This window comes from Electrona antarctica (assembly GCF_951216825.1).
Source record: "Electrona antarctica genome assembly, chromosome: 24".
Classification (NCBI taxonomy): domain Eukaryota; kingdom Metazoa; phylum Chordata; class Actinopteri; order Myctophiformes; family Myctophidae; genus Electrona; species Electrona antarctica.
Window position 1 is genome coordinate 2,524,269 of NC_136803.1, and position 25,612 is coordinate 2,549,880.

The following is a 25,612-nucleotide window of genomic DNA, read 5'->3' on the forward strand; positions in this document are numbered from 1 at the left end:
CTGTGACATGTTATAGGAAAGTGTCTGACTCCTGGTCAGTGGGTATCAAAATAAGAGCGCTGTGACATGTTATAGGAAAGTGTCTGACTCCTGGTCAGTGGGTATCAAAATAAGAGCGCTGTGACATGTTATAGGAAAGTGTCTGACTCCTGGTCAGTGGGTATCAAAATAAGAGCGCTGTGACATGTTATAGGAAAGTGTCTGACTCCTGGTCAGTGGGTATCAAAATAAGAGCGCTGTGACATGTTATAGGAAAGTGTCTGACTCCTGGTCAGTGGGTATCAAAATAAGAGCGCTGTGACATGTTATAGGAAAGTGTCTGACTCCTGGTCAGTGGGTATCAAAATAAGAGCGCTGTGACATGTTATAGGAAAGTGTCTGACTCCTGGTCAGTGGGTATCAAAATAAGAGCGCTGTGACATGTTATAGGAAAGTGTCTGACTCCTGGTCAGTGGGTATCAAAATAAGAGCGCTGTGACATGTTATAGGAAAGTGTCTGACTTCTGGTCAGTGGGTATCAAAATAAGAGCGCTGTGACATGTTATAGGAAAGTGTCTGACTTCTGGTCAGTGGGTATCAAAATAAGAGCGCTGTGACATGTTATAGGAAAGTGTCTGACTCCTGGTCAGTGGGTATCAAAATAAGAGCGTGTGACATGTTATAGGAAAGTGTCTGACTCCTGGTCAGTGGAAGTAAGAATGAAGAGCATTCTCCATAATGATAATATTACGACAAAATCCAATACTAGAGGCCACACCTCCAGCTTGATGTCGATCCCTGATTGGCTGAGCTGCAGCTGTGACTCGAAGCAGATTGAATGGAGCTCCTCTGTGACGATTAGAGGACCCTGCACGCGCACGCGCACGCACACACACACACGCACACACACACACACACACGCACACGCACTCGCACACACACACACACACACACACACACACACACACACACAATGTGTAAAACATTATATAGAACTACAACACAACAATAGAACTACAACACAACAATAGAATTGCAACACAACTCCAGTAAAACCTCACCTCATTGGTCCGACTTCCCGCCACTTTCTGCTCCTTCAGTTGCTGTTATGTGTGATGAGAGGGAAAACAATGGATCAATAATAACAATGGACCAATGGACCAGTGTTTGGGAGGGGGGGAAGGGGCTCAGTATAGAGGGTATGCGCGTGACATCATCGTACCTGGAAGTTATGCGGGAACGCCCACTGAGTGGCAAAAAACTACTTTCTGGCCTTGACAGCCCATTCATCCAAACAGAAAAGTCTGTCTGATTGCATTAAACAATGTTAAACTGTACGAAAAGCTTGAATTATCTTCTTTCTATCTGCAAAGTTTTTGTTTCATGAAAATCCACCATAGAAACATTATGAGCTACTTTCTGTCAAGAAAAGCCCTGCATTTGATTATTTTTCTAAGTGTCAGAGTTTGGAAGTGCTTGTTTTCAATAACACAACATTTCGCTGCCTCCTGCATTATGTGACATTTAGAAACAGGTGGTACGCAGGACGGTTGAGTGATTTCCAACGAGCGCTTCCAAACTCCAACACTCCATGCTGCTCAATGTTTTGCCACTCAGTCTAAATGAGGGGGGCGTGTCCTGATGGGAAAATCATGCATGTGCATACTCTCTATTCAGTATTTAAGTCCGACGTCATTTTGTAGTGCTACGTTACGTCCGGGTCCAAGTGGCACCAGCTCCCGTCCGCATCGCATTGTAAATAGAATATCTAAACGCGTGAATCTTTTTACAATGACGTTATTTTTCAGAAAGGAAGCCATTGAGGGTTAAAATGGGTCTTAATGCTTCCAACTTATTAATGTTTTGTACAAGTGTCCATGACAAAGAAAATATATGATGTGGAGACAATAAAGACTATTATCATCATTATTATTGAAGGTGGTAACAGTCCATTTTCTCAGTACAATATTTCGGGGGCATATTTAGAATGTGTGCAGGCTTGAGTATGTTGAATCTAGTTTGCAATAAATGAGGATTTAGTTGACACAATGAAATAAAATGGCGATAGTATTCCGTGTGGGGCAGACGGCCTGTCACAGCCAGATTTGGGAGAGCAGCAGCTTTGTTGTTGCGAGGAAAGTGGTAAAATGAGACTTTCGTGGTTGTTTTCGTCTCAGATTTAGTCAGACGGAGCGTCACAGTATAACTCTATGGAGACACAAAAGCGACACAAAAGTGGGACCCGGAAGTATCTCAGGAGGGGGCACTCACGTCACGGCTAAAAAACTGAATTGTTACCAGGTGTTATTTCAATGATGACCACTAGGGGCCAGTGTTGTTACCAGGTGTCTGAACTCAGCTGCCAGGCTCCCATTTGATTCCTCCATGTTCATCACCTTGGTGTTGGTTCCCAGAATGTTGAACTTACGGAAACTAAAACACAAACAATGTAACGTTACGTAACATTAATAGTAACATAGCATAACAATACTATAACCAACTACAAAAGTCTGCTCCTATAGGAGCACAGGTCTCTGCCAGGCCGGGTTGCTTATCCAGGGGTTAGAAAACCTTGGAAGGCAGTCAGAGCCAAAGTGGAATGGAACATGAAACATGTGAATGATGCATCGCTATAGAGCGTCGCAGTCCCGCCCCCTTTCATGACGACGCCAGGCCCAGTCCCGCCCCCTTTCATGACGACGCCAGGCCCAGGAAATAATTCCCAATGCATTTTTCTCATAGACATTTCAAAACGTATTTATTTAAAGACCTTTTAAGCGTCGTACAAACCCAACTCGAGTTGTGACAAATCATGACAACAAACACAACATTTTGGACCAAACAAATAATTACAAAGTAAAAAAAAAACCTGCCGTTTCCCAAAACATTGTGTTTATTGTCATGATTTGTCACGACAAGAGTTGTCTTTGTCCGCGGCGTAAACGTCTTTAAATAAATAATTTCTGAAAAGTCTATGAGGAAAATGAACGGGATTTATTTTCCGGGTCTCTCGAGGGGGCGGAGCTGCGACGCTCTATACACCTGTGGTTTTCAGCCAGTGGTCCGGGGACCACCAGTGGTCCTTGAGGGGGTTCCAGGTGGTCGGGGGACCACCAGTGGTCCTCGAGGGGGTTACAGGTGGTCCGGGGACCACCAGTGGTCCTTGAGGGGGTTCCAGGTGGTCCGGGGACCACCGGTGGTCCTTGAGGGGGTTCCAGGTGGTCCGGGGACCACCAGTGGTCCTTGAGGGGGTTCCAGGTGGTACAGGGACCACCGGTGGTCCTTGAGGGGGTTCCAGGTGGTCCGGGGACCACCAGTGGTCATTGAGGGGGTTCCAGGTGGTACAGGGACCACCAGTGGTCATTGAGGGGGTTCCAGGTGGTCCGGGGACCACCAGTGGTCCTTGAGGGGGTTCCAGGTGGTCCCCAGCTAAATGATGGAGTTGGTAACTAAATGGACCCTTATTAGATCTTTAACTCTTGAGAGAGTAAAATGAAACCAAATGGTACGGGTCCATTTGGTTTCATTTTAGAGTTAAGTTATTGTTAACACCATGGAGGCCCGGGCGGAGATCTCCGTCAAGTTCAAGGTCATGGTCAAGTGCCTAAACCGGAGATTGATAAATAGGACGGAGATTAATGATATCAAAACCGATCGCTTCGCTCCACAGCCTAGGAGCGCTTGTTGCCCAATCCGATCACGTGTCAAACAGTGACACGTCATCGAAAATGTTCCCTGCCTGTTTAGCTGACGAAAACGAAAATCTTAAAACGATCATAACTCCCGATCTAAATCATCCCGTCTAATTCTGAAAAAAAGATCCTGTGTTTGACGGCCTTCCGCGGTCCAGTCGCTAGTCGCGATAGATTTATTCGTACCTCCCGTTGTTGTCGATCGACTCTAGAGTGGTGTGGCTATTGTTAGCTGCTACACAGACATGCACAACAACTTCCGGTGTGCCGGTAAAAGTGGTCCGGGCTCTATAAATGATGGGCACATGGATTAAATTGAGAGGCTAAATGTCATCAAACGGTGGTCCGTGGCTCAAATGGGACTGAGAGGCTAAATGTCATCAAATGGTGGTCCGTGGCTCAAATGGGTCTGAGAGGCTAAATGTCATCAAACGGTGGTCCGTGGCTCAAATGGGTCTGAGAGGCTAAATGTCATCAAACGGTGGTCCGTGGCTCAAATGGGTCTGAGAGGCTAAATGTCATCAAACGGTGGTTCCGTGGCTCAAATGGGTCTGAGAGGCTAAATGTCATCAAACGGTGGTTCCGTGGCTCAAATGGGTCTGAGAGGCTAAATGTCATCAGATGGTGGTCCGTGGCTCAAATGGGTCTGAGAGGCTAAATGTCATCAAACGGTGGTTCCGTGGCTCAAATGGGTCTGAGAGGCTAAATGTCATCAGATGGTGGTCCGTGGCTCAAATGGGTCTGAGAGGCTAAATGTCATAAAACGGTGGTTCCGTGGCTCAAATGGGTCTGAGAGGCTAAATGTCATCAGATGGTGGTCCGTGGCTCAAATGGGTCTGAGAGGCTAAATGTCATCAAACGGTGGTTCCGTGGCTCAAATGGGTCTGAGAGGCTAAATGTCATCAGATGGTGGTCCGTGGCTCAAATGGGTCTGAGAGGCTAAATGTCATCAGATGGTGGTCCGTGGCTCAAATGGGTCTGAGAGGCTAAATGTCATCAAACGGTGGTTCCGTGGCTCAAATGGGTCTGAGAGGCTAAATGTCATCAAACGGTGGTTCCGTGGCTCAAATGCAGAATAAATAATGGGCCTAGACATGAAAATGGTTGAAAACCACTGCTATACTGAACACAATAATATAATAGAAGCATTTACAGGAACAAAAGAGGGACTCACCCTTTCTTTTCAGTGACGTCCCTACGTGCACACGCACACGCACACGCACACACACACACACACACACACACACACACACACACACACACACACACACACACACACACACACCATTAGTAGTAGGTCAGTATGATAACAGAACTAGTCATACAACATGATAATTATTATGATAACAATGATTTATGATTGGAATATTAATTACTATAACAATTGTTTACAATAAATGTAATATTAACATACTTGTCAAACACAGCCTTCACTTTGAGTTGGTAGTTGAATTCCTGGAGCTTCACCAGAAACCTGGACCAATGAAAACTGTCTTTATAAAACATCTGGACCAATGAAAACTGTCTTTATAAAGATCTGGACCAATGAAAACTGTTTTTACAAAACATCTGGAGTTCTGGACAAAGGAAAACTGTCTTTATAAAAAACATCATTCCTGTCCAATGGAAACTGTCTCTATGAAAACAGCTGGACCAATGAAAACTGTCTTTATGAAAACAGCTGGACCAATGAAAACTGTCTTTATGAAAACAGCTGGACCAATGAAAACTGTCTTTATAAAAACAGCTGGACCAATGAAAACTGTCTTTATAAAACACCTGGACCAATGAAAACTGTCTTTAATAAAACAGCTGGACCAATGAAAACGGTCTTTAATAAAACACCTGGACTAGGGATGTGAATAAAAATCGATGCTCATCCTCATCTCGACTCAAAGTCGAAAAATCGTCTTTTTGAGTGGTGCAACCACTCCAAGGAACAGCAATGTCCGTGTTAACCTGTGTGTGGCTATGAGTACCAGTAGGGGCAAAAGTGGCGCTGTTGTGCCAGAAACAGAGAGAGAGAGATAGTGTTGCACTGTTGCCTAGTGCTAATTACAGAGAGAGAGAGAGAGAGAGAGAGAGAGAGAGAGAGGGGGGCAGGGGGAGAGCACCACTCATACTGACCGCAGTTTGACAGTGAACTGCACTCCCGTCTTCAACACCAGAGGGCGCTGTGGGTGAGTTGGCATGCAGGGCTGCCTCTCTACCACCATTGAACTACACGCACACACGCACACGCACGCGCACACACGCACACGCACACACAAACACAGTTAGTTGTGGAATCGTCACATTCCTTCACACACAACGTTGTAGTCATTGTTTTTTAGTCATCCCTTTGTAGTCAACCCTCAATCTGGAACTTCCTTTCCCTCAAACCGTTTCTTTCCCAATAAAAGCTGCAGGCTACGAGAGAACGAGTTCCAGGCTACGAGAGAACGAGTTCCAGGCTACGAGAGAACGAGTCACGCTTTTATTGTTATTCTTCCGGTTTCAGGGAAAGGAAGTTCCAGATTGATGGTTCCGGCCAGTTGACTACAAAACAATGACTACAACATGACGTAATGATATCATCCTGATGACTACAAAACAATGACTACAACATGACGTAACAATATCATCCTGATGACTACAAAACAATGACTACAACATGACGTAACGATATCATCCTGATGACTACAAAACAATGACTACAACATGACGTAACGATATCATCCTGATGACTACAAAACAATGACTACAACATGACGTAACGATATCATCCTGATGACTACAAAACAATGACTACAACATGACGTAACGATATCATCCTGATGACTACAAAACAATACTACAACATGACGTAACGATATCATCCTGATGACTACAAAACAATGACTACAACATGACGTAACGATATCATCCGCTCCCGACCGGATCATGCAGCCATTTTGTAACACAGACCAGGTTTTCCTCCGAGGTGGACGGAAAGCCTGGTGAAGCGAGGTTATATTAGGGGTGTTGTGGGTTACTTGGCCAGCAGGCTGTTGAACAGCTCCATGGCTTTGTCCTCCAGGAAGACCTTCTGCAGGACGATGGGATCCTGGTCGTACGTGAACTTCTGCTGCAGCTCCTGGAGCTTCTTCAGCTGCTGACGACACTGAGACAGGCTCTCTGCGACCTCCGTGAACCTGAGGAGACACTAGGTGCTGTAGTCGAGTTCACCTAAAGCAAGTCCAAGTCAAGACCAAGTCCGAGGTCATTTGATAGGTACAGAACATAATGTGAGAGCAGGCGTCAGCTGCACTCCGTTAATTAACAAGATGGCTGTCTATAAGCGCCAGACAGCACTCTTATAATGTTAACCCATTTAGGCCTGACATCGAAATAAAAAAAAAGTCTTCTGAAAGAATATATTCAAAGATTTGTGCCGCATTTTCACGATTTTTCAAAAATAGCAGACCAGATCTGCTATTTTTCCAATAGCTAAAGTATAACATAATGCTTAGTTAAAACACCAAAAGGGGTTCCCGCCCAGAATGGGTTAATGTGAATGGGCTCTCTGCCTCCTCATAATAAGGGTATAGTAACATTATTTCATTGCATTGTAGTGACTCGTGACTCGAGTGGACTCTGTGGGGGTAGAGTTCCGAGTCCCTTTTGGTCCGAGACCAAGTCCGAGTCAAATTAAGGGGCGAGACCGAGACGAAAGCGAGTAAATGAAAACGTGGACTCGAGACCAGACTCAAACCGAGTCAAGGAGGACTGGAGTACTACAACACTAGGAGACACTGAGACAGACTCTCTGCATCCTCCGTGAACCTGAGGAGGCACTGAGACACTGAGGAGACTGTTGTGTTTGTGAATGATCAGGCCATGACACAGTCTGCCAGATAACTTCACTTTCCTCATGAGCTTCACGGAGAATGGCAATAGAGGGTATGGGCATGCTTAAAGTGAATGGCAAATCGAGTGGCAAAGCAACAGGCAAAGTGAGTTTAACATTGTTTAATGTTATTTAATGCAATCAAATAGGACTTTTCTGTGTGGATGTATGGGCTGTCAAGGCCAGAAAGTCGTTTTTTGCCACTCAGTAGGCATTCCTGCATAACTTCCGGGTTTGATGATGATGTCACGCGCATACTGTTAAGGCAATCTGTGGGACACATGCTCAGGAAGACATAATAATGAGGCAACACAAGGATTCATAGTTTGGAAGTATTAGGATTTTACTCGAGTAAGGAGTCAGGAACTTACATGACCAATTCAATGCATCGGAAGACCCCAGTCTGACTCTCTGAGTAAACATAAGGCCACAGCCTTTATAGTCTCCACTCCCACAAGAGACATCCCCCAACATAGCCCAAAGGAATTTGGGCAGTAACAAAGTAACCAACCAGCACCACAGGGGTGTCACAGATAAGATAACATCAGAGTGCAATAAAGGGGTATTATTATATGTTTGCAGTCTAAATTTCTATGACATTACCCCACTTTTAAACATTTAAAAACCCCTAAACACCACTTATCAGTACATCGCAGATGTAGGCAAAAAACCTGGAACCCAATGGGTTAGACAAACAGGGAAAATTCCTACATGGCCCTCATCATAGAGCGACCGCACACAAGGCCTACGATACACAGTGGTACAATAGTTTCAAACAAAACAAACAAAACAAGGCAAAGCCAAATTAAACATACAGCAAAACGTCGTAGCCCTCAGACCAAAAAACATCTCCCCTCAGACCAAAAAACATCTCAGCACCAGAAAATGTCCGTTCAGAACTGTCCACTTTGCACACATCACAGACAGTGTACTGCAGGTGCCATGTGGTCCACACCGCACAGAGCAATCCAAACCGGAAGTAGCTCTTTCACAGAGCTCAAAGCACCAATGTGCATTACATCCACAAGCCCCAGACATGTCGTGAGCTTGCAGATCGGCCATTTGACAGAACTGCACATGTCACAGCCTTCCAAAAGACCAGAAATTGTCACCGCACAGGTGATGCAACATCATTCAGAAACGGCTCCCGAGCACATGATCGCAGGATTCAGAGTCCAGAGTGCTAACAGCACTTGATCCCCCAGTGTAGGGACATCAGCGTGGACACGTCGCGGACAGCAGACTAACCACTCATTTCTGAAAAAGAAAGAAAACCAATGCGAGTAATATGTCATTAACCACACCTAACCGGAGCCGGGCATTCATTCGAGATGGCCCCTGACCTTATATAAATCACGGGTCCTGCTCCGTGGGCATGCCTGCATATAAGCCCTCAGCCTGCAGGAGCAGTCACAGCAAACCCCTGGCCTATTTCGTCAATTATATTATGGGTAGGTGAAGTTGGGTCTGGAACCTAACCTGCATTAATCAATCGTACTTATCTTCTGTCCACAACAATCAGCTGGCACATCATTACCTTGTGTTATCTCAACATGGATAGGCATAATAAGCTTTGGCTTGATCATGTAACACAACTGTCTCTTAAACACGGAAATGTAAGTACCAAAATTAACTATTCATTCATAAACCAGTCTATACATACTATCATTCATTCAACCCGACTCCGCATCTAAGTGGACCTTAGTTAGTTGACTTAATTTACAACTTCTCATAATACATATTCCATATCATCCCCAAACGATACTTAGCCATGTCATCAGATCCACTTCATCATTCGTCATGTTATTCCAACACGACTCTTCTCATTATTATGGAGCTGAAAGAAAAAACTACAACACCATTGAAAAACCCTACTCTACCTGGATCACATTTCCTTCGCTATGTCATATCCAGCTCAGATACAGTCACATTACTACTAATTTGAATGTTGATGGTGGACTCAATACTACGTAGCTACAGCAGCAATAAACATGTATTATAGAATTTCATTTACTGCTAGTCCACCACTTCTCAATGCCCTTTCTGACTCAACCAGGCAGCTATGCTCAGCTCTAACGTACAACTCTAACTCTCAGTAAGCATATGTGTGTTTGTGCAACTATCTATTGCGTAGATATCTTATCTCTGAACACATTCTTATATGTCTCTTTAGTATGGCATCATCAAACAATACCGTTGTTCAGAACTAATCGCATAACTGCAACAGAACATGATTTAGAACATCCGCCTATGCTCAATTATTCCACCAGGAAACATCAAGTTGTTGCATATCTTACTTACGTAATACTCACAGATTCGACTTCCAAATCCAATGACTTCTGCAAACACAGCAAGATATTCGGCGCACATGCACACATGCACAATTCTAATTTCCGTCAGGGATTAGTCAATTTCGTTAGTAACACCATTAATTTCGTTAGTAACATCATGCCACAAAACATGAGAGAAATCAATCTTATGTCACATCAATCTGGATCGCCTCCACCACGAACCTAAGAAAACTTGGATCAGAATATTCATACAGGAAACATAACAATCTTAGTACACTCTTACATACTTTTGTTTGTTTCAAGGCGTCCCTCGAAAACAAACCCTTCTTTGTCCTGATTTAAATACATCACATAGCACTCCTATTTCTGTATATGACCTATTTTGTCAATGGGTTCTTCTCTTCCTGCGGAAATCCTTATTCAGCTCATACCTGCTCCTACTACTGTAGCCCTATTTATTAATGTATCACCCTACTGATATGTTCGCACTATTGGTGAGATGCGAAAATACTTTCCGCTGTACTTTGCTTGTACTGTACACTGACAATCCGTTGAATCTCATCTCATCTCATCTGTGACACACATTCAATTTATCAATTCAAATTTACCGGTCTTGAAGACAAGAGTATAGCACAATGTAGCGTCAACCAAACTGTCATGCATCATTACAAATACTACTCAAATCAATTGTTATTTAACAGAACTTTGCCTGCAATATACTGAACTTGCATCCTAATTAATTCTCTAACCAATATAATGTAGAGATTGACTGATTTTACACCGTTTCAACCTCTAAGATTTTACCTTGATCATGACCTTCATGACTACAGGACATTCTTTAAGAATTATTCTATCTTAACTGTCCTTCTTATTTGAGTGAGCGTAATTACTGCACACACATGCTGAAGTGATTCAATGATCTATCTCACTTATCTAGTACTATAGGCCTACTATTGAACTCCACCAATGTATTAGTATTGTAGTATCTGACCCTGTGCAGCTGATCATAGTATGCCTTTACATTCTCAACATAGCATCACCCAAGCATCACCCTCCCCAGGCTAATCAAAACACAGCTGGCCTACCATCATAGAGATAAGAAACACAGCTGCCCTGGGCTTCTTGGAAGGTTCAACCAGGTCAACCCAAATTCCTTGACAATAGGCTACTCCTAAAGCTTGATCACAATCTGATCATGTAAACAGGTTACATCAGTACAGTATGTCTTAAATTTAACTCATACAGCCAATACATCAATAACAGCCATGTAATCAATAGACCTTTTTGCTAAAACCACTCATAACTCCGGCACCACTAATTAAACTAAATTAACTTGTACTTTCACTATACCTTGGTCTGAATTTTTAGCCGAATGAAGCCTCTTGGCAGCACTTAAACAATATCTCCAGAAGGGGGTTTTATTATCTCTGCTATTGACCATATGTCACAGGAACTTAGATAAGTGCCCTGAAACAGCTGGAAATCCCTTTGTTTACTGATAAGATCATTTTACGTCCTGCATGGGACACAAAAAGTCAAACTCTGTTTTTAAGAGTTTGCCAGTTGTCAGTGAGATTGACAACCAATTCACAGTATTTATCACTACTATATTTTTAGTAAATACAACCTATTTTTTGTTTTATAGCAGCCATAAGTGGAACAAATGCAATTCTGTACTCACAATTGATCCCAATGCACACCTGTCAGCCTCACCTCACCCCTCCTCCATCAGAGAGAAACCCAATCAGGCACAAAAATAGCACTTCTGTCGCAATTCAGTTGTCACAAACGCGTACTCCTTCATGTCGGGATTCCGATTCAAGAATCTTTGTTTCCTTCAGATTCCGATCGTATCATTGTCCAGTGATCCCCCATCACTGTTTGCAATGTCAGTGCATCAATGTCCAATGCTAGTGACCAATGTCCAATGTTCAGTTCGTTCTCTTCTCAACCCTGACACAGAGTTGCCCCCTCATACTGGAAAAAACAAAACCAGTAGTTTGGACCCGTCCATGTGGTATCCTCTTTCCAACAGAACAGGATGAGGTGTTGTCGACAGCCGTACATTTATTTTTGCATAATATTGCAATCCACTGTACACTAAAGTTTGCAATTATAGCTGCTATATTCTATTCCATATTTAACTTTTGGGTTCCTGTCCTTCAAACAATGTCATCAAATCAATCACCGTCACAAGCTATCAGCATGTGGGCATACTCATTTTATTTTATGCCTTATTTGGACTTTCAAAATTACAAATCTGTATATACTTTAAGACATAGGCCTACTGTATATTACACTTTAAGACATACTGTAGATTACAACCCAAACACAAACCGGGTTCTTATGACTTACACTACATTTTTCACTAAGACCTAAGTCCTTAAATAGAACACCAGCTGGTTTTCCCTATACTGACAACAAAACCCTACCCCCAGGCACTTCACATTCTTTGCCTTTTCTGCTTTTACAAGCCGACGGCTTGGAGCTTCTACTACTCCCCCAGCACATTTTACGTTCTTAAATTAACCCTAACACTACGAGTTGGCCTAGGGGTAAAAAGGACGCAATATACTGTAGGTGGTAAATGATTCAGCTCTTTTGAATGCATTGATTGCATACACTGCTCTGTAATATTTTCGGCCTATTCGGTGTTCCTATCCTAATCTTACCTATCCATTCTGTTTTACCTTAAACACTTTAACATTACCATACTGTTTGGCATTTTTCTTTTCTCCAATCTGTCTACAATTAAAACAACGTGCTTATAATAACTAGGTTCGCGCGCACGCAGTAGATCTGTCATTTAAAAAAAACTTTCTTTCAGTCTCAAGTAATCTTTATCTCAATCTCACTCCACTAACTGTCACACTGTCCAATTTACTATTGAGCAGACGCTCTTAATTCAGAGCGATTTACAACATGAATATCCAGGGGCATACTTATACATCAAGCTGCGTATATTACAGAAAACAGGCGATAGCCTCCTATACTGTATGGTGCATGGCTTAGCAAGGCTCACTTCTCTAGGAACTAAAGAGCCACTTAATTTTAAACACTTAAACTAACTTTTAATATCAATCAGGGCATGGCCTGCCTGGGGAATTTAGATTAAATTCTTTCTACATTTTAAATTTCACGACAACTCCCCTTGAAGGGAACCGTACAGCCCTCAGGGGCTAGCTACCATGCCATGTTAAGGATAAATAAGTCTATATTAGACAGTCACTTGATCAAAATGAAGTGATAACTAGTAAACCAGTCATCGATGCTACTCTTTCATCAAGGCTACTATTAGCCCCACACTCAGAATAACTGAGTGAGGTAATAGACTAAAACTATTTTGACTACCATTTTCACCTTGACTACTCTAGCCCACATTTCGACACAGAAACTGTACATAATGCACCTAAATATCTTCTCCAGGCCCTAAAAATGTTCTTCACAAGTGTGAGCATTTTCACTCATACACATACTGTAGGTACTATTTACTTCCTTATTTTTATCCCTATTTGGAACTATTTCCATTTTCTCGTCTCGAGAATCATATGACATCATATGATTTAAAACGTATTACTTTACCTTAATATATCTCTATATCAATTCTCATATCTTCATTTTCATTCTAGGCTGTTAACTATTTAACATCCCTTTTTCACAATTTCCTCTCACACTCCTTTTCTGTCTCTCACACACTCACATACAGCAGACCACTCCATTCAACACTCAATCAGTTTTCATGACAGACCATTCACATTCATTTTCAAATGATATATCCATACATAGCGCTTCACAATTGTTTTATGCTTCTGTTAGCAAAGGTACCCTAGTATAAGGCGAGGATCAACCTCCCTTCTCAGTAGCTACGAAGTTAGGCAAGACAACTTGTCTCCCTTTTTTTTGGCCATACATTTAACACTCTGGACATACACTTAGGACAATACACACACACACACACACTCTGGCTAGCCAATTTTTTGTTGCTTCATAAAACAACAAGGATACCCTAAGGCAGGATCTCTCCCCCTCTTTAGACAGCAGGCAACGTAATGAGTGATTTATTGAATAGACTATTCTTTTTTCCCAACGTACACTGGTACCATTTGTCAGACCTCCTTGTCTAACCATCTTGAGTCATTCAACCAACCAAACACTGTTCCTCCGTCTCTCATGGCATGCACATGAAAGGCAAAACTTTCGTTTCCCTCTTTTAAATAGGCCATCAAAAAATGCCTATCGTGATCACAACCAAATTTCATCACCAATACCTTCAAACCCCGAATAAAAGCAATACCTCATTTTCTGAACATCCAAACAGACACCCATATACTCACTTGCGCACGTCGTCGGCCCAGCCCGAAAGAATGAACTTACTCACCAAGCCGACGACCGCCAAGTCCAGCATTTAGCACACCATCTCGGTAGGAAACCTCCAAAATGTTAAGGCAATCTGTGGGACACATGCTCAGGAAGACATAATAATGAGGCAACACAAGGATTCATAGTTTGGAAGTATTAGGATTTTACTCGAGTAAGGAGTCAGGAACTTACATGACCAATTCAATGCATCGGAAGACCCCAGTCTGACTCTCTGAGTAAACATAAGGCCACAGCCTTTATAGTCTCCACTCCCACAAGAGACATCCCCCAACATAGCCCAAAGGAATTTGGGCAGTAACAAAGTAACCAACCAGCACCACAGGGGTGTCACAGATAAGATAACATCAGAGTGCAATAAAGGGGTATTATTATATGTTTGCAGTCTAAATTTCTATGACAATACCCTCTATTGGCAACAACCTACAATCATGGAATAGAACGGGAGACTCTCTTTGGCGGAGCCTGGGAGTCGATGGCAGCTGAGGAGGCGCTTGTTTTACAGGTTAGGGTTAGGTTTAGGCATAGTCTTTTCATTTCATCATTTAGGTTATATTTGTATAATTTAGGTTATATTTGTATCCTTGTTTAGGTTACAATTGTATCATTTAGGGCAGTGATTCTCAACCACTGGTACTAGTACCACTAGTGGTACTTGAGCCTCCTCTGGTGGTACACAGAGGAGTCGCCCAAAGAATAATAAAAAAAGACAAAAGTAGAATGAAATATTTATATACTACAGGTAGTTCTTCTGACCAAGCAATTGGTTGAAACGGGCTCTCCAGTCGTTCCAGCAGAACTAGCCGTTAATAGACGATTTGAGAACGGATTAAACACAGTAGAAATATCATCAGTTGTGGTGATTAGTGATTAGACAGAGTTTTGTCAAAGCAGCAGCATTATTGGCTTAGGATTCGGAATGAAAAAAACAAAACAAAAAAGAATAAATTACATTTCCCTCCTGTGTTAACTGTGCATATATAGCTGAATATGATGGGGCAGGTCTAAGCTGGAGTGTATTTTAAACACAATTTGACCTGAGATCAGATTCTAAAAATGTTTTCTACATCCTGACAGTTTTCTGAAAAAGCTATGTTTCTATGTCAGTCGTTCTTCGGTTTTTCAAAAATAGCAGACCTACAAGCTCGTAGCGCGCCACTCGGTGGCGCGCTATGAGCTTGTAGATCTGCTATTTTTAAATAGCTAAAGCATAACATAATGCTAACACCAAAAGGGGTTCCCGCCCAGAATGGGTTAAACACATTTTGTGCCCAAGACGTCCACAGACGTCCTAGGAATTACCGCATGTAGTGCCCAGGACGTCTGTGGACGTCTTCTTTAAAAATGTCAAAAACTGGGTCTAAAAGTCGGCACCCTGGTTCGCCATTTTGAAAGATTAAAAGGGCACACAATGTGTTAACATCAGTTATCGTGGTGGTACTTGGGAGAGCCAGATACTTTCTGAGGTGATACTTCGCTATAAAAAAGGTTGAGAACCACTGATTTAGGGTTATATTTGTATTAGGCATGTAACGATTCACTTAACTCACGATACGATTCGTATCACGATATGAGGTTCACGATACGATTTTTCACGATATTAAAAAATATATATATTTTATATATATATATTTATTTTATTTTATATAATTTATCTTCCCCCCTGAGATTTTTTATTTAACTACATTGCAAAGAAGTAGCATTACTTTTGACAGTGCAGAAACATAATTGCCTTCCTTGATGAGCATCAACGACCATCATCACCTGGGCACAGTCACAGACACACAGCTCCCCTCTACAGTGCTCTACTACTGAAAGTGACCATCATTTCTCTCCAAAAGCACTTGAATATGATGGAATATGACTAAAGCTCACATTTCACATCACACACTAGCCCCCCCAACAAAAAAAATAAATATATATATTTTTTGAAAATCGATTTTTTAATTTCAATGAATCGATTCATATCGTCGGGATTAATATCGATATATATCGATATACGATATATCGTTGCATGCCTAATTTGTATCATTTAGGGTGACATTTGTACCAGTTCTGCAGTTGGTCCACACAGGCGTTAGGAGGTCCTCCGATGCAGGCGATCTGTTGCCTCTGTTTCCACTCAGGAAGTTCCTCATTCAGAAGATCACATGACACCGACTGGACCAATGAGAGGACCTCCCCTAGATGGCAGACTACCTCCTGTTAAGATCACATGACACAGAATGGACCAATGAGAGGACCTCCCCTAGATGGCAGACTACCTCCTGTTAAGATCACATGACACAGACTGGACCAATGAGAGGACCTCCCCTAGATGGCAGACTACCTCCTGTTAAGATCACATGACACCGACTGGACCAATGAGAGGACCTCCCCTAGATGGCAGACTACCTCCTGTTAAGATCACATGACACAGAATGGACCAATGAGAGGACCTCCCCTAGATGGCAGACTACCTCCTGTTAAGATCACATGACACAGACTGGACCAATGAGAGGACCTCCCCTAGATGGCAGACTACCTCCTGTTAAGATCACATGACACAGACTGGACCAATGAGAGGACCTCCCCTAGATGGCAGACTACCTCCTGTTAAGATCACATGACACAGACTGGACCAATGAGAGGACCTCCCCTAGATGGCAGACTACCTCCTGTTAAGATCACATGACACAGACTGGACCAATGAGAGGACCTCCCCTAGATGGCAGACTACCTCCTGTTAAGATCACATGACACAGACTGGACCAATGAGAGGACCTCCCCTAGATGGCAGACTACCTCCTGTTAAGATCACATGACATAGACTGGACCAATGAGAGGACCTCCCCTAGATGGCAGACTACCTCCTGTTAAGATCACATGACACAGACTGGACCAATGAGAGGACCTCCCCTAGATGGCAGACTACCTCCTGTTAAGATCACATGACACAGACTGGACCAATGAGAGGACCTCCCCTAGATGGCAGACTACCTCCTGTTAAGATCACATGACACAGACTGGACCAATGAGAGGACCTCCCCTAGATGGCAGACTACCTCCTGTTAAGATCACATGACACAGACTGGACCAATGAGAGGACCTCCCCTAGATGGCAGACTACCTCCTGTTAAGATCACATGACACAGACTGGACCAATGAGAGGACCTCCCCTAGATGGCAGACTACCTCCTGTTAAGATCACATGACACAGACTGGACCAATGAGAGGACCTCCCCTAGATGGCAGACTACCTCCTGTTAAGATCACATGACACAGAATGGACCAATGAGAGGACCTCCCCTAGATGGCAGACTACCTCCTGTTAAGATCACATGACACAGAATGGACCAATGAGAGGACCTCCCCTAGATGGCAGACTACCTCCTGTTAAGATCACATGACACAGAATGGACCAATGAGAGGACCTCCCCTAGATGGCAGACTACCTCCTGTTAAGATCACATGGCATAGAATGGACCAATGAGAGGACCTCCCCTAGATGGCAGACTACCTCCTGTTAAGATCACATGACACAGACTGGACCAATGAGAGGACCTCCCCTAGATGGCAGACTACCTCCTGTTAAGATCACATGACACAGACTGGACCAATGAGAGGACCTCCCCTAGATGGCAGACTACCTCCTGTTAAGATCACATGACACCGACTGGACCAATGAGAGGACCTCCCCTAGATGGCAGACTACCTCCTGTTAAGATCACATGACACAGACTGGACCAATGAGAGGACCTCCCCTAGATCAGGGGTTCTCAACCCGTGGGTCGCGACCCCTCGGGGGGGTCGCCAAATTATTTTAGGGGGTCCCCAAATTATTTTCAAAAAAAAAAAAAAAAAAAAGATATTTTTTTAAATTTTATTTTCACGATTTTTCAAAAATAGCAGACCTACAAGCTCGTAGCTATGAGCTTGTAGATCTGCTATTTTTCAATAGCTAAATTATAACAATGCTTAAAACACCAAAAGGGGTTCCCGCCCAAAATGGTTTAAGGTTATTGTAGCAGTCAATTTATATTGGGGGTCGGGAGGGGGCGGGGGTCCCGAGACATTGCCAAAGCATTTCCGGGGGTCCCCGGCCAAAAACGTTGAGAACCCCTGCCCTAGATGGCAGACTACCTCCTGTTAAGATCACATGACACAGACTGGACCAATGAGAGATGATGCCTTTTCCTTCCAAAAAGGCCCACACTGCCATGGTCGGGATCCGCATGTAGTTCCAACGGAGCATTAAGGCCGATTCATTCATAGTCGTTTTCGGTGAAGAGGTGACCACCGAAAACTACAACATGACATCACACCGCGGTGGTCACCGCTCACACAACACATCTCTCTGTTATTACTAACCACCGTTTCGGTGGTCACCTCTTCACCGAAAACTGGACTATGAATAGGCCTTTTAGCCTTTAGTCCGACATGCGGGAACCGCTCGAACATGCGCTGCTCCCGTGCTTGAGGTTATGGTTAGGTTGGGGTTTGAGGTAGGTTGTCGTTTGTCGGACCAATGACTAGTCTGAAGTAAGTACTGCACCCGCCATGGATGAGTTTTAGCTTCTTTTTTTTTTTTTTACACTAGATGGCGATCTTGGCTAACCTATGATTCACCGAATCACGCGATTGCTAAAACTCGCCTCCCATCAACGTTCTTGTTAGAGACATTTCTAGAACGCTCATATCTCTCCTCCTGTATCGTTCCATTCAATTCAAATTTCAATTCAATCCAAAAGGCTTTATTGGCACGAGAAAACAAAAAGTGGTACAATACAATCAAAACAAACCACTCCTGCTGTGACCACCATTCAATATTCAATTGACTCTAAGTACTGAACAGATGGACAGTTTTAAAGTTATTCTTATTTTTTTACATTATTATTATTATTTTTAAACACGCAGCAAACGTCTCTGTGGGACGTGATCGTAGTGAAGATGAATATTCTGTGACTACTTAAAGGGGCATTCCACCCATTGTCAACATTTTGCTATGTCATTAATATACCTTAGAACTGTTGTGTGGAAATAATAAAAAGTCCCCCCGATTCTGTGTTTCCTAGAACTAGAGGTCTGAAAGAAATCATTAACATGGTGAAACACATCTTGATGATGTCATCAAGATGCGTTTCACCATGTTAATGATTTTTTTTCATACTTACAGTTCTAGGAAACACAGAATGGGGGGGGCTTTTTATTATTTCCACACAACAGCTCTAAGGTATATTAATGACATAGTAAAATGTTGAAAATGAGTGGAATGCCCCTTTAATTACTGCTAATGAACAGATGGCACACACTACCAGTGTGTCGCAGTCCAACCCCCTTCCATGACGACGCCAGGCCCAGGAAATAATTCCCAATGCATTTTTCCCATAGACATTTCAAAAAGTATTTATTTAAAGACCTTTTAAAGCGTCGTACGAAGCCAACTGGAGTTGTGACAAATCATGACAATAAACACACAATATTTTGGACCAAACAAATAATTACAAAGAAGAAAAACAAGAAAACAAGTGTTGTAACCTGCCGTTTTCTTCTTCTTTCTAATTATTTGTTCGGCCCGAAAAATTGTGTTTGTTGTCATGATTTCTCACAACTCGAGACTTAAAAGGTCTTTAAATAAATACTTTTTGAAATGTCTATGAGGAAAATGAACGGGGAATCATTTCCTGGGCCCTGGTAGGGGGCGGGACTGTGACGCTCTATAGCTAGAGTAAATAAAGTAATTCAATAAATTGGTAATAAGTACATAGGCCTACTTGTCGTTTAGTCTTCAGTTCGAAACACATCACGCTCATCATCATCTTCTCTTTCTCCAGCTCTTTGGCAGTCATTCCATTCATCTCGTTTTCTACGGGAACACGATTACACATAACTCATTTTCACTCTGACACTACGATTACACATAACTCATTTTCACTCTGACACTACGATTACACATAACTCATTAATCATTTAAGTGCCAGGGACGTTAAGACGAGCCCGCTTTCACTATGTACTGATTGCCAGGGACGTTAAGACGAGCAAAATATATTTTTTTAATATTTTTTTTCCTCTAATCTGGTGTGCAGGTGATGACATGCACATGACATGCACAATAGAATTACATTTTCTTTCTTTTGTCCCATTGCCAAAATGGCACCCCCGACCAAAACTAGGGCCCCGCCCCCTGGCGCTGAATCATTAGACATCATTAATTAAGGATGTAACCAGTACCTCTGTTCTTCAGAGTGTTCAGTTTGAAGTCGTATTCGTCTTGTAGATCCTCCAGGTTCTTGATGCTCTGCTCTACCTCCTAAAGACACAACACACACACAGATACATCAACTCATGGAACAATAACATCCTCCAGGTTCGTGAGGCTCTGCTCTACCTCCTAAAGCCACCACACACACACAGATACATCAACTCATGGAACAATAACATCCTCCAGGTTCTTGATCCTCTGCTCTACCTCCTAAAGCCACAACAGACACACACACAGATACATCAACTCATGGAACAATAACATCCTCCAGGTTCTTGAGGCTCTGCTCTACCTCCTAAAGCCACAACAGACACACACAGATACATCAACTCATGGAACAATAACATCCTCCAGGTTCTTGAGGCTCTGCTCTACCTCCTAAAGCCACCACAGACACACACAGATACATCAACTCATGGAACAATAACATCCTCCAGGTTCTTGAGGCTCTGCTCTACCTCCTAAAGCCACCACAGACACAGATACATCAACTCATGGAACAATAACATCCTCCAGGTTCTTGAGGCTCTGCTCTACCTCCTAAAGACACAACACACACACACAGATACATCAACTCATGGAACAATAACAATTGAGCTAGAGTCCACACTCAACTTTTGGTTTGTAAAACACAAATATGAAGATTTTTTTCAATTCTGATAAACCTAACCTACATGAATTTGCAGTTGAAAATTGTAATGATTTTGATTTGAAAACATAAGGTTTTTCAGAAAACTGTCAGGATTTTGAAGACACTTTTTTAATTTTGACGTCAGGTCTAAATGGATTAAGCCAGAACTGCTATAGAAGAAGGAGAAGAAAGAAACAGACAAATACATAAAGGGACCAAGAAGTCCCTTCAGGCTTCGTCCTTTAATACTAATACTAATGAATATGTAATGATATTTAAACTTACCTGGACTTTGGCTCTCATCTCTTTCACTTTGTTGTCCAACTTCAGTTTCTCTACGACCATGGCGGAAACTGAGCCTTCCCCACAACTCTATAAATATAATATATATAATCACCATGTTCTTGAATAATTAAGTGAAACGAAATGAAAATTCAGGTGTGTCAGACAGACAGACAGACAGACAGACAGACAGACAGACACTTACATCTGCGTTTTTGGCAGATTCCAGTATTTTCTTTTCTTCTTTCAGGTTTCTGGAGATTATCATCGCCATGTGAACCGCATCCTCCTGAAACCTGTCCTGTGTACGCGCACACGCACACGCACACGCACACACACACACACACGCACGCACGCACGCACCCACACACACACACGCACACACGCACGCACGCACCCACACACACACACGCACACACGCACAGCCACACACGCACACACACACACACACGAGAGACAAGACTAAACAAAACAAAGGTCCAGGTAATGTGCATGCAAGCAATGACTCCATTGACTGTGTGTGTGTGTGTGTGTGTGTGTGTGTGTGTGTGTGTGTGCGCGTGCGTGCGTACCTGGACATTGCGTTTAATCTTGCGTATGTTGTGCTGCAACAGGAAGTTGTTGTCCAGAGTAAAGCGACTGTGTTGGTCGTCCAGCTGAGCCAGGAGCTCATAGAAGCGTATGGTGGCCAGAGAGTCCTGCACGGCTACTGCATCCCTAGGAAAAGAATCATAATAAGAACTAGAAAAGGATCGCTGCAAGCAGCGATAAGGCAGGACCAAGCAGGAAGGCAATAGAGCACCGAAGTCCTGACGTCACTTTCAGTAGAGGGCACCAACACACAGGTTTATAGGTTTTTTATTTGTATTGAAATCTCCATAGGGCGATTTTATGTCGCTTCATATAAGAACTGTGTTTGAAAAATAAACCGACCACCCCGGCCTTTTCACTCATATGGATATGAAGCATCGACTGAAGGTGGAAATGTACAAATATACCCAAAGAGTAACAAAATAAGCGTTAGAAACGAGCCAAACAACCCAGAGACTACATTTCCGGGTAGGCTGCTTCTGCCCGCAGCCCGTCGCACAACAGAAACTGAACGTTAATTAAGTTTATTTTAATTTTAATTGTATTGATATATAATGTATCGTGGTTAGTACGAGTCGAGTCACCACCAGCTGAGCTTACGTCAACGAGGAATCTCAGGAACGCAATATGTTGACAGCTGGGCGTGACGTATATGCTCAGCGACATTGCATTCATATGTAGTTTCAAGGCTTTTGCGGTCACATTAATTCAATTTTCTCTAGAAACTGGCTGTATCAAATATGAATGGACATCATTAACGACGCACAGCCACTCCCCTGACAGAAACGCCGGGGTGGTCGGTTTATTTTTCAAACACAGTTCTTATATGAAGCGACATAAAATCGCCCTATGGAGATTTCAATACAAATAAAAAACCTATAAACCTGTGTGTTGGTGCCCTCTACTGAAAGTGACGTCAGACTTCGGTGCTCTATAAGAATAATATGCACAAGAAACATGGAAGACTAAACTTGAGAAAGAGACCATGGAATTGTGACAGGGTCGGGTTTTTATAGTGGGGGGCCGGTAAGGGTTCTTGAAGACTCATACACAGAGTTGGCGGTGCCCAGATTTGAACCCATGACCTTGTGTTGCAAAGGCAAGAGCTCTACCTACTGAGCTAACAAGCAACATCATTCAGTGTTTTTGTAGCAAGTTGCGCAAGGTTAACTAAAGGTGGGTATAAAGATTTATGAATTGACTGAGTATAAACCAGATAATATACCAGATTCGGATGAGGAGCTCAATGAGTGAAAACCAATGAAATTAGTCTGAAAGAGGGATTAAGGTTAACTGAAAAATTATTATTAAACTTCAGAGAAAATAAACAGCTTTGAACAATCATGAAAAACAAACAAATGGGGCCCACTTTAAGTTGTTGACTTGAAAAGTCCCAGTTCAGTTCCTATTGATGATATTCACACGGCTGCCATCTTGCCAGCAAGGTGATACCTAGGTGACACTTCCCATAGAGAGCCCATTCATCCAAACAGAAAAGTCCTCTCTAATTATATTAAACACCGTCAAAATCACCAACATTGCAGCTGTACGGAAAGGTTGAATTATCCTCTTTCAATCTGTAAAGTTTTTGTTTAATAAAAATCCACCAGACATTTTATGAGCTACTTCCTGTCAAGAAATTCCTTGCAGAAGCAGATGATTATTTTCTAAGTATCAGAGTATGGAAGCGCTCGTTATCAGTAAAGCAACCTCCTGCTGCTTCCTGCATTATGTGCACATACAAAACAGGTGGTACGCATCGGCCGTTGAGTGATAGTCAACGAGCACTTCCAAACTCCAGCACTTAGGAAAAAAGTAAGTAGCTCATAAAATGTCTACGGTGGATTTTTATGAAACAAACACTTTACAGATTGAAAGAGGATAATTCAAGCTTTCCCTACAGCTGCAATGTTGGTGATTTTGATGTTGTTTAATATAATTAGAGGACTTTTCCTGCACGGCCACTAGGAAAACTGTTGAGAACTCTAGTTTTTGCTGGCTGCTGGGCGCGGCTGCACTAATAACTATGGAGAATAACATTGGGTCATCTTTAAATCGTCTCATATAGGAATTATGGTCCAAAAATAAACAAACTGTCTCTGCGATATTGTCGGGGAGGTGTCTCTGTATCGTTTACGACGTCAGTCAGGCATATTTGATAAACTCTGTTTCTATTATATATACTATTTCGGCAGCAGTAACATTAGCGTTTTCTCGCAGTAAGTTGATTCTTCAGTTGATTCTTCATCAAATAATGAGTGAAACGGCTAGGATGATTTGTTTATTTTTCAAACAGTTCTTATATGAGCTCTTATATGAGCTAGGTCTGCTATTTTTGAAAAGTCGTGAAAATGTCGGGCAAATCTTTGAATATATATTTCAGAGCGAACATTTTTAACTCAAATATTGGCTTCTGGGGGGTCCCTGGAGCTGGAACTACATATTTTGAGATGGGGGTCCGTGGCCCAATAGAGATAATTCTGGGGGTCCTTGACATGAAAAAGGTTGAGCACCACTGACATAGAAACATATGTTTTTCAGAAAAATGTTAGGATTTAGAAGCATTTTATTTTTTATCGACCTCAGTCCAAAATGGGTTAACATGAATTACCAGTCTATGCTCTCGATCCATTTAGACAGGTACTGTCTGATGTCCATGGGGAACGAGTCATCATACAGCTGGTCAACCTGTTCCAGGTACTTAGAGTCCAACATCTGGAGCTGGTGCCACTGGGACTGCGCCATCTGCTGGACACATGGAGAACAGGGGTGCATACTTAGTTTAGACTAGTCATTGGTTAGACATGGGTTAAGGTTAGGTTTAGGTGTGTGTGTGTGTGTGTGTGTGTTTGATCTAATGTAATGATCTGACATTTGCATACCTTTAACTCATTAAAACCATCAACATTTTAGATTTTAGCGTTGGCTATTCAAAAATAGCAGATACGCTCACATAGCTTACAGCACGTCACAGTTCCAGGGTTCCCACACAATTGAGAGTATTCCACACACAATTGAGAGTATTCCACACACACACACACACACACACACACACACACACACACACACACACACACACACACACACACACACACACACACACACACACACACACACACACACACACACACACACACACACACACACACACACACACACACACACACACACACTTTTGTGCACCAGTTTAGGTGGCCAAGTCATAGACTGTGACATACGCGGTATGCAGAAGTTCCGTTCACGCATGTGGTTTATGGCCGTGATACATCATAGACTTAAGCGTGTAACTACCGTGACGCAGTCACGCAGACAATGCAATTGCGTCGGGGGGCGGGGCCCAGAGGCATTTGGGGCACATGGCCGCCCACCCGTGCCGTCGGCAAAACACAATTATAAAAATACATACAGAGATGCAGTTGAGTTGACCAAGGTTTGGTGGAGCGCCGGAGCCCAGTGGCTGCTGCTAACTAGAGTTCTCAAACTCGGCCCGAACCCGACCAGGCCCGAGCCTGCCCGACATTTTAGGGCCGGGCCGGGCCTAAAATGTATGCTAATCAGTAGGGCCAGAGCTTGTAGATTTGCTATTTTCAGAATGCAACCAAGTGTAAAATGACTTAGTCTTAGTTTTAGTCATCATAGCTTAGTTTACATTTAGTTTGA

General features: G+C 42.8%; 2 protein-coding genes across 2 annotated transcripts in view; one reads left to right on the forward strand and one right to left on the reverse strand.

Annotated features, from left to right (window-relative positions):
* stat1a (signal transducer and activator of transcription 1a) overlaps positions 1–25,612 on the reverse strand; it is a 40,144-nt gene that overhangs the window by 12,046 nt on the left and 2,486 nt on the right. Inside the window, exons 2-15 of the mRNA XM_079495692.1 lie at positions 24,564–24,697; positions 21,934–22,078; positions 21,567–21,662; positions 21,365–21,451; positions 20,418–20,496; positions 19,961–20,052; positions 16,258–16,409; positions 6,686–6,844; positions 5,799–5,891; positions 5,086–5,145; positions 4,846–4,866; positions 2,322–2,412; positions 1,041–1,082; positions 758–847 (exon numbers count right to left, since the gene is read on the reverse strand). Of these exons, the coding sequence (XP_079351818.1) occupies positions 758–847; positions 1,041–1,082; positions 2,322–2,412; positions 4,846–4,866; positions 5,086–5,145; positions 5,799–5,891; positions 6,686–6,844; positions 16,258–16,409; positions 19,961–20,052; positions 20,418–20,496; positions 21,365–21,451; positions 21,567–21,662; positions 21,934–22,078; positions 24,564–24,697 (1,341 nt within the window). The remainder of the gene's footprint in view (positions 1–757; positions 848–1,040; positions 1,083–2,321; positions 2,413–4,845; positions 4,867–5,085; positions 5,146–5,798; positions 5,892–6,685; positions 6,845–16,257; positions 16,410–19,960; positions 20,053–20,417; positions 20,497–21,364; positions 21,452–21,566; positions 21,663–21,933; positions 22,079–24,563; positions 24,698–25,612) is intronic.
* The window catches only part of LOC306917465 (uncharacterized protein), a 50,643-nt gene continuing 49,656 nt past the window's right edge, over positions 24,626–25,612 (forward strand). The window contains exon 1 of the mRNA XM_079495691.1: positions 24,626–24,721. The gene's annotated coding sequence lies outside the window, so the exon portion shown is untranslated. The remainder of the gene's footprint in view (positions 24,722–25,612) is intronic.